At 30.0% G+C, this 10,622-nt stretch overlaps 1 protein-coding gene and 1 long non-coding RNA gene across 2 annotated transcripts; one reads left to right on the top strand and one right to left on the bottom strand.

Annotated features, from left to right (window-relative positions):
• Nucleotides 1-1,676: 1,676 nt before the first annotated feature.
• LOC130826526 (uncharacterized) lies at nt 1,677-7,118 on the top strand. Its single transcript, XM_057692108.1, has 3 exons — nt 1,677-1,837; nt 1,904-2,142; nt 7,000-7,118. The coding sequence occupies exons 1-3, from the start codon at nt 1,677-1,679 to the stop codon at nt 7,116-7,118; spliced, it is 519 nt and encodes a 172-aa protein (XP_057548091.1).
• Nucleotides 7,119-8,342: 1,224 nt separating this feature from the next.
• LOC130826799 (uncharacterized) lies at nt 8,343-10,185 on the bottom strand. The gene is made up of 2 exons (XR_009047117.1): nt 9,900-10,185; nt 8,343-9,208 (listed from the first exon to the last, which is right to left on the bottom strand). It is a non-coding gene; the product is annotated as an uncharacterized LOC130826799 (long non-coding RNA).
• Between the last annotated feature and the right edge of the window lie 437 nt (nt 10,186-10,622).

Genomic DNA, 10,622 nt, shown 5'->3' on the forward strand with positions numbered 1-10,622 from the left:
TGCTATTATCTTTTAAGTTAAAATCTACAATTTTTTTTAATCTTATTTGGAAAGCTGTTTTGGCTGGCCATTGTATGAAAATTAGATTCGAGTCTTTTTAATTACATAATAATGTGTGTAGATGTCTTACAGCGCTGAGAAGATATTTTATAATTGTACTAATCTAACTTGACTATTGAAAAAGGTATATGACGTTATTATGGGTATTAATTTTGCTAATATAGTCAATAGCATTAAATTTATTTTTATATTAAAGCCACATCAGATCAAAAGACCCCTTCGGAAGAGGTTGTATTAAACAGCGATATGATAGAAGAAATGTTTTGGTGTTAAATCTCCTTTATAATGATCGTGATGTTTTCTATTTAGAATTTTGTTTAGTTAAAATTGTTATGTACTTGATCAAATGTTACTCTGTTGTAAATATTGATAACATTTTTATTAATGAATTATTAAGTTTATTTACAAAAATCAGCTCCACTTTGTATTTAATATTTTGGTTTTGTTGACTAAATACATGGGCATGAGACTATGTAAATCGATACAATAAGGATAATTTGTAGTTTTTAGTCTATATTTTGGAGTTATTTGATGTTAAATTGCTAATCACGAGTGTAAAAACAATAATTTATACTTTTACTATTTTGCGTAAGTTTGTAGATGACAAAAATGAGTGTTCAAATAGAGAGTATATATTTTTTCGGTTTCAAATTAGTTGTGATATTAGAATAATAACATTATTCATTCATCCCTTTTAATTTGAGATTAGTTTTTTAATTTATAGGTAAAAATATAATCAAGTGATCTTGTTTGATTCGGCTCATCGCAAAAATTATTAATATTGAATTTTTATAATTTTTTTATTATACATAACTAGAAATATTAAGGATTGAATTATTGTATTGGACTGCGTGAAAAAACAAATGTTGCAAGTAAATTGGAATGGAGAAAATATTTGTAAATGAGATTAAAAAAGTGATATCATTGCCCAAAAAAGATACAAAATTAATAGAATAAACTAAAATGAAAAATGGTACAAATTGAGATGGACTAAAATAGTAATATAGCCATTATAACTCAAACTAAATAAAATATATATTTTTGGTCTATAAAGGACTTATTGGCATATTTATTGATAACTAGTTGTGGGGTCGCACGCGGTCTCCCGAGTTATACTTTCGAAATTCATAATGTTATTTTATACACTTTTAATGGAATGTCAATGTGTTGCAAATGTTTGAAAGACTGCCAGATTTATTCCTGCTAAAGTAACTTGGAAAGCAAAACAATTGGTCGATGCTTATGTGAAAGAAATACTTAGACTACATGGTATACCGATGATAATAGTTTCAGATCGAGATCCAAAATTTGTGGCTTGATTTTGGAATGAGTTACAAAGAGCATTTGACATGACCCTTGATTACAACACCACTTTTCACCCAGCTACAGATGGGCAGACAGAGAGGACTATCCAGACTCTAGAGGATATGCTTCGAGCATGTGCCCTTGATTTTCAGTGTTCGTGGGAGGACATCTTACCATTGATAGAATTCTCCTACAAAAATAGTTACCATAGTAGTATTGGTATGGCTCCGTATGAGGCCTTGTATGGCCAAAGGTGTAGGACACCGCTTTATTGGGATACCGGGAGGCCTGGCGTGGTCGTTGGACCAAAGATGATTAGAGAGACCGCAGATCACGTCAGAATCATTAGAGACCGGATGAAGGCTGCCCAAGATAGACAGAAATCCTACGTGGACCGTAGGAGGAGGAAACTTGAGTTCAAAGTCAGTGAGAAGGTGTTCCTTAAAGTCTCACCAAAGAAGGGAATCAAGAGGTTCGGAATGCAGGGGAAGCTTGATCCTAGGTACATTGGACCCTATGAGATTTCGCGCAAAGTTAGGGAAGTAGCTTATGAGTTAGCACTACCACCACTGTTAGCTAAGGTTCACAATGTGTTCCATGTATCACAATTGCGCCAGTATGTGTTTGATCCATCACACATTCTCCAACATGAGCCGATTCAACTTGTTGAGAGCTTGCAGTATGAGGAGAAGCCCGTGAGGATCCTAAGTCGAGAGGTTAGAAAACTTCGTAGCCGCAAAATTCCACTTATGAAAGTTGTAGAAACTGATAGAGATGGTGAACGACAACAAGAGGGGGGTGAATTGTTGTTGTAATAAATTAAAATATTTTAGCCCTATTTTTGCGGAATTAGAATGCGGAATTAAAACTTAAACTTAAAACGAAAAAGTAAAGAGACAAAACAATTTCACGTGGAAACCTTCTAGGCCTAAATAGAAGGAAAAAGCACGACCCCTCGGGATTTCAAAACTCTCTAATATGTTTTAGGCAATTCGTTACAATTACATAAAACAAACTCAACTTGCTTCACTCGAAGCTTCTCTAACTACGCCAATTCTCTTTCTCTTGCTTCACTCGAAGCTTCTCTCTTCTCCAGCTTTACTCAAAGCTTTTAAATTCTCTATAGCTTCACTCGAAGCTTTCCTCTTCTCTAGCTTCACTAGAAGCTTTCTAATTCTCCTCTAGACTCACCCAAGCTTAGTTATAACAATTCTCTCAAAAACCCTTTATAAAGGATAAATTCTCTAAAGATAAAATTAAAGAGTTGCACAAGAATATATTATAAATTAATTGGCAAATTTTTGGAACAAAAATATTTCTTGTTTTTATCAATCTCACGTATGATTTCTCCTAGGCATACACACACTTTTTTTAAGAAAACAACTTCTCTATTTATAGGAATTTTTGTAGCTAGAAAAAAAGGAATAACTACCCATTACTACCTTATTCCTAATAAAAAGGAGATTTAAGTGAATCTTAGATCTAAAGATTAAAAACCCACAGTTAATCCTTTAATAAGAATAAATAGGTGAAAGCTTTATTCTCAAGTAATAAGCCACAGTTTCTTTTTCCTATTAATAGACAAAGTAGTTTATCACTTAATTAAATTCAAAATACAAGCCTATTTTTAAGAAGAAAAATAAGAAGAGAAATATCCACTCTTTAAAAACCACACGGTTATTTTGAGGTGGTTTAAAATATTTTTGCCAATTAAATTTAATTATTAAATAATGCAACAAATTAATTTTAACTAATATATCAACTAAAAAATCAGAAAAATAAAATTAACAGAAATTCCAGCTAACGTAACTTCTTCAGACTCCAGTCTGGGAACAATGCATTGTCTCTATTTTCCAATAACGTCATATCATCAAACTTGGGAACAGTAGACCTCCTGTCTACATTTGACATCCTAAGCGATATACCTTATCTAACTTCATTGGATTCTTTTGACTAGTACACGTTCATAGACTAAATCATAGGCACTATCAACGATCCTTAACAAGACCGGATATCGACCTGCGTACAATTTCTAAAATATATTTGTTTTTATAAAGTGTAGTCATCATCAAAACCTAAGAGAGCCAACAAAAGTGCTATGGAGTGGACAGGATGACGATTGTGCTACTTGGGAAAAAGAGGACGACATGTTAATTTGAGTGATGTATTTATATCCATTAGTTTGAGTTAGTCGCATCATTATGAGGTTTCATTAGTCGTTTTTAGCGCCAAATATATATATATATATATATATATATATATATATATATATATATATATATATATATATATATATATATATATATATATATATTTATTTATTTATTTATTTATTTATATATATATTTATTTATTTATTTGTACACTTACATACACGAGTTATAAACTCTACCCAAGAACCCCTTTTGTTCTACCCAAAGCTTGTGCATCATTACAAGCATGCAAGAGGCAAATATTTGAAACAAAAACACTCTATTTTTTGAATAATTATTCAGCCATAAACTCCAACACATTGCTCCCAAGTTCATCTTTGAACAAACACTAGAATCCTTCAAACTTTCAACTACTAAAACACCTTCTTTTCTCATTAAATCTTCTTCAAAAATCCATCTAAAACTTCTGAAAATTTATTTTTATAAAATCAAATCTCTCATAAAAATAATCTTTATTTCAAGACCTTTTCATAAACACCAAACTTGAAGAAATCCACCAAGTATGAAGTGAGTTATGTTCATTTCTTTCTTCCATTACTTTTTGTTAGAACTTGTTCATGCAAAATATTTTTTTTTTTACATAAATCCTTTTATAAACTAAGATCATTATAAAATGGGTATTTTATCTCTAAGACTAAGAAAATCATAACTTATAAATCTATAAAAATCGGTTATAATAGAAAATAAGAAGATGTATTTCAACAAACATATAAATTTTCTTACTTTAAGGATTTAAGTAAAATTATGAGACTTGATTAAGTATGTTGCTCAACATAATAAGTATACTCCAAATATATTAAAATCATCACAAGAATTAGGTTAACAACTCTAACTAAGGAAAGTTAAGTGCATTTTAGAAATCCAAAATTATTATTGATTTTTGGGTGAATGCAATATGTTTAATTGAAGAGTTGGAGTTGAGACTTGAAGGGCAAGGACCCGAAGTTGAAACCACTTCTAAGAACGCGTAGAAGCTTACGTGGGAGCTTACAGAATATTATATAGGCTTGGAGTCGAGGCATGTCCCATGGGGTGATTTTTAAAGGATTTAAGAACAAGATGGGAAAGTTTGTGTATAAACTTGTTTTTAAAAGTAAAATTCCCAAAGAGAAGTTCTTAAATCTTGAAAAATTATTTCAAAATGATAATTTTGAGTATGAAATAATTTATTACATGTATTATTATTGTGAGCATCATGCATGTTGATTTTATGAATTGTTATATGTTTAAAAACATGATTAACACTACTTTGTGAAATTTATTGTGATGGAAATGATTATACGAACTTTGAAAATATTTGAAATTCATTTTTGAAGTAATTTTCAGTAGCTATATGTTAAGAAAATCTCTTGGATATTTTTTGTTGAAATTATTCGTTAAATTGATATTTTAATGGATTTTAGGGTGTTAAATACTCTTATTATATAATATGGTATTAGATAAACTCTTGATCATAAAAAATATTTAATAAAACCATATTATAATGTCTACAACAAGATTTGACCAGAATATATTTAGTTTGGAATTTTTCATGATTTTTTTGTAATCGTTAAATTGTTTATCGTTAAATTGTGAAATAGTAAAATATAAAATAATTACCAAATAAAGACATATGGACTTGAAATTTTTATCACATACGCATATGGCCAGTAAATAAATTGGTAAAAGTTTGGGAAGATTTTTTTGACGTTTAAGGGCCTAAATAATTTTTACTCGCTTATTAATAATCTGTAAGTTAGAAAACGGTAAAATATAAAATAAAAACTAAATGACGTCTTTTGAACATGAAAATTTTATGAGATACTTACTCAAATAGTAGATACAAGTACAAAATTTATATGGATTTTTGTGACCATATATGGACTTAAATAAATTCTATTTGTTTTATTGGTAAAATAACGAAATTAATTATTAAAAATACCTCAATTGATTTGTAATGGTTATTTAAAATTTTATATCTCTTCAAATAGTTTCTGAAACATTATAGAATTTTTATTTTATTTTATTCGGACTTAAATAATTTTAAATCGATTTTTTTTATTTATCGATAAAATGCCTGTACAAAATAATAAATATCATACATGACTTTTATAAGTTTAAATGGGCTAATAAAAGTTGTTTTATTTTATTTTTATATTACTTTAGAACTTTGCTATAATTTTGTTATATTAATTATTTACTAATTTATCTAATTAATAGAAATTGTTTATTTATTAAAAGGTGTAATATTGTTAATTAAATTTGAGTAAAAATAGACCTATATCAAAAATTTATAATTGTATTAATAACCTACTGCCTCATAGTAATAAAAAAATTTTAACTTAGATGGTTTATAAATTTTACTGATTTAAGACACCATTTAAATAACGGTAAATACCTAAATTATCGAAAATAATCGTAAGATCATTATAAATTCGCATAACCAATTATAATCTGATGGGACAAACTTAAATTCATTTTAAATAAGGTATTATAATGACTTGATTAATTTGGGCCTTGTTGGAGAATTAATATGTATTTTGTAAATCAATTATCGATTTTATTACCGGCAAAACTATCTTGTATTTAAGAAAATAATGTTTTATGAAATCTTCTGTCATAATGATTTTATAGAGAATAATATACTAGTTTTTTTGAATGAATTTCAAAACTCTTTTAAGTTATATTTACTTTAAGAAGGATTGAAACGAAATATTTTAGTGGTTTCCTTGAAAAATCGTGTTGAACTTTAATCAATTTTTGTTACGATGCATTTCCATACACGCTAGTGATGCCCCAATATAATACAAAGGTTATGTTTAATGATATGATTATGCTAAGCTTGTTTTACCCATATGGAAAAGATTATGATTTGGTTTTGCTATGTTGCAAATAAAGTATGTTTAGGTTTGGACTATTTTAAGGATGTAATTTGAACTTTGGGCTTATTTCGATTTGGTTGTAATTTTTCTTTATTTTAGACTGTTAAGACTTCTGTTATATTGCTTTGGTTTTGGTTCAAATATTCTACTTGGACATTGGCTTACCCTTTAAGTAACCCTTTAATTGTGTTGGCAAAATTAAGCTTCCGTTTGATTTAAAAGCGAAAAGAGAAGAATTGACTATGCTCTCAAATCTTTTATCGAATTTGAGTACATGCTGAAATTATAACATCATTGAACACATTTAATGAAAGGCACAATCAAAGCTTTTACCGATTTTATGCAACAAAATCGTTTTTAGATAAATCATCATTATGTACTTTTATTTAAGTCACCAACAACATCATCACTTTATATTTATTATAAGTTATGAATATGGTTGAAAAAGGTCACAACATGGATTAAATCAAATTAAATGACATTAAAAACCAATTCAAACGTTTAATTGTTGAATCGTTTTAAGTTGTTCCAATGCTCTCAAATTTTATATTGAATCTAAGGTACAAAATCGATGTTAGATATATCAACATTGAGCTTGTACAAGAAGTCGCCGACAACAGCAAATCAAATTGTAATTCAACTCTATCCATTCCAAAATCGTGAATACAATGCAAACTAAACATAATTAATACAATCTGGTATAGGAATGTAAAATTAAGAGGAACAGAACAATTAGCTCATTGCTTTAAGTAGATTACAATGCAATCTAAACAAATTAATGGAAGCCTTCTCATACTCTCACACTGCAAGCCTTCTACGACTCTAATTGGGTAGCCTGCTTAGACGCACACACATCTGTTACTATATAGATTGTCCTTTTTGGCAAATTTCCTGTGGATAAGTAAGAAACTGTATTCAAATATTCGTCTAAATTGTATTACATAGTAAAGAAAATCGAATAAATGGTTCTAGCTTTTAATGATGGCTTGGACACATCACTTGTTGTCCCATGGCTCAGGTATATAAAAACTATTGTGTGTTACTTCGAACCTTTTAGGGTTCTAGTTTCTTTAACCTGTTTAGAAGGTTCCGTGAGAAGATGCAAAAGATAAAGGAATATATTTAAAATTTATATTCTTGACGGATCTCATTGTAAGGAGATATTATCTACATGCTAATGACGCTTTCCTTCTGCCCTACCAAACTCACACAGCACACCTCCCAACCACAACACTACACCAATAATGATAGGTGATTTAATTTTACCGTAAGCGCATAGTATACATAGTAGTTAACGAGTCAAACAGGAGGAAGCGAGATTAATTGTGGATTTATCAAATTCTATTAATCACGATTGGTAACAAAAGATATGTGATAAGTGAAAACTACGACTAAAAAGGATTGAAGTTAAAAAGACTAAGGCTTCGGAAACTCCCGCTACTATACATGAATTGATGGACGTTCAATTAAAAGATATTTTAGATTGATAAACAAATGATACTATTAAGACCAGATAAATTACAATTGCAACTACCACATCTTGATCTATAATCAACAAGGTTTTAACTTAATTCATTAAGACAAAGTTGAATCTCAATCACAGCTCCCTCATCTCGATAAAAAATCAACAAAGAATTTAACTTAATAGGTCAATCAACCAATTAATCTAATAAATCTAATAAACAAACAATACTTTTGTCCATCAATCCAATCATGTTTTGTAAAGTTCATTCCTCTACCTTAATAAGAAGACTATTCACTAATATAATGCATAGAGGCAAGTTTATTAAACAAATAAGTAAAACTACAATAAACATAATTAAAGAGATTAGAAAGCAATAATACCTTAACAATGGAGGATGATAAAGAATAAAAACCAAAACTTGAAGAATAAAACCGTAAACTTCGAATCACATCAAGGTACTAATTAAAATTAAAAAGAGATTAAAGTTTAATTAAGAAAAAAAAATAAAAGCATGAAAAATCTAAAGATCTAAGGTTCTAAAAACTAAAGAAAAGAAAAACGTTTGCTGCCAAACTTCCTAAATTCAAAATGCTAAATCCTAATTCCTAGCTAATCTAATTAAAATCATAATGACTAACTTCCACTAACTACCCAATTAAACTATCTAAATGAAAACTAAAATAAATCTAATAACCTCCACTAAAATGATAATGCTTAACAAAATGGTAACCTCCTCCCTCCAAAAACTGAAAATTGACTTTCTTTATATATTGCAAGTGGGAGAATTGAAGAGAAAAACAGAAGGTAGCAGGTCATAAATTCCGTCGAAGCTGAGATGAGTTTGGCCGAAGCTTCATTCAGCCAACATCAGAGACTTAGGTGTAGCAGCAGTTTCGACCGAATTGCATCCGTCTTGGTCAAAGTTAGTTCGTCTCGACTATCGACCGAAGTGTGTTGGTCTCGACCGAAATCAGCTCAAAGAAGGTACCAGAACATTTTGTACAGCCAAGCTTCGACTGAAGTTAAGGGAGTCTCACTCGAGACGTTATCATAACAACCCAGCAGCTTGTATTTAACTTCGATTCGACTGAAGCTTTCATATTCTAGCCCGAGATTATACATAGGACATTTAAACACCTTGAATACTCAATCAAACGACCCTCGAACTTTCCTCATCTTTGATCAAAGTCCTCATGAGCTACGAAATAGTGTCCAAACATGCAACGATACATCACTGAAGATCGGTAGACATGATTGAAGAACAGGATGACTTGAAACACGGTTGAATCAACTTGAATATCAATCTTTAAGGCATGAAAAGGGATATAACGATAAATGAATTCAAATTAGCAAAGCATGAGCACAATGCCTATGGAGTAGGCCAAAGCTAGCAAATTGTGAATTTCAAATTCCAATTTCCAAATGTCAATAGCAAAGTTGCCAATTACAAACATTATTAAAAGCCATGAAAAGCATTAGTTTCCAAGAGTTCAGTTCGGTGCAACACATCACTTCCACTCACATTTATTCTATTCTTTCAGTTCATTGAAGCACAGTCCGGCAAAGTCCGATCAAATAGGGGTCTTTGTAATGGCTGACAAGTTACACACTTTAGCACAACATTTGAGGTACCAAACATAAGAGCACCAGCAATGCTAAGAAACATATAAGCATACATCACTTACATAACTGGTCGTTCATCTTTAGAAAAGTTTTGGCCATGTAAAATTTCTTTCTAGACTGAATGTGCATAGACATTACCAAGAGATTGGATCCAAAACTAAACCCTGAATTTTCATTCAAAAGAAAATGATAATAAATTGTATACCCTAAAATCGAAATTTTAAAGAGTCACAATTTAACCCATAAAATTATAAGCAAAAACCCTAAAACCGAAAAATCAAGGAAAGATGACAAAATGAAGAATTACTGCAACCTAATCCCAGAACAAACAAGTTCAGATGAAAAAAAACCCCTTAAAAATCAAGCCTTTACCTTAAAAAATCAAGCCTTTGCTTTAATGGTGAAAGTAAAAATGGCACCAAAATCAAATATGGAACTATACCAATATCTATCACTGTCGTTAACTCCATCGAATTCAACGGCAGCGTCATCGACGAACTACACAACACTGTGATTTGATCAACTTAAAGAGAGAAATGTGAGGGAAGCAGACATTTCTTCTTGAATGTAATATGAAAGAGAAGGAGAAGAAATGTGAAAAAGTGAGTAATGGCAAAAGCACGAGTAAAGTGAAGAACCGAGAAACCCCATACACACGTGTCGAAAGCTGAGCAAAAGAAGAAACAACTGTTCATTACACCCTTCGTGAATAGTATTATCACCTTAGATGTGTTTTAGTTACTCCCTTCCAATTTAATTGCACCATTTATTTTTTTAATTAATCTAATATGTTAATTAAATTTTTAATTAGTATCTTTAATTATGTATGATAAAAAATTATAAAAATTTGATATTAATAATTCTTGCAATGAGACGAATTAAACAAAATCTCACTTGACTATATTTTAAACTATGAATTAAAAACGAATCACAAATTAAGAGTGATGAATGAATCGTGTTATTTTTGTCATTGCAACTAATATGAAACGAAGAAAGTATAGTAAGAGGATATAAAAAGCTTTTGGTGTTGTTGGTAGAGATATTCATTCGAGTCATCAGGTCGATTTGTTCGAGTGCCATTAGGATTGGTGGGAT

Source organism: Amaranthus tricolor, chromosome 11, assembly GCF_026212465.1.
Source record: "Amaranthus tricolor cultivar Red isolate AtriRed21 chromosome 11, ASM2621246v1, whole genome shotgun sequence".
NCBI lineage: Eukaryota > Viridiplantae > Streptophyta > Magnoliopsida > Caryophyllales > Amaranthaceae > Amaranthus > Amaranthus tricolor.

What these genes read in the sequence shown, in the direction of transcription:
- LOC130826526 (XM_057692108.1), top strand. Translation starts at nt 1,677, where the DNA reads ATGATTAGAGAGACCGCAGATCACGTCAGAATCATTAGAGACCGGATG. An exon ending in CCAAAGAAGGGAATCAAGAG is followed by an intron (nt 1,838 to 1,903) that starts GTTCGGAATGCA and finishes GCGCAAAGTTAG; the next exon opens with GGAAGTAGCTTATGAGTTAG. An exon ending in TGTAGAAACTGATAGAGATG is followed by an intron (nt 2,143 to 6,999) that starts GTGAACGACAAC and finishes ATTGAATCTAAG; the next exon opens with GTACAAAATCGATGTTAGAT.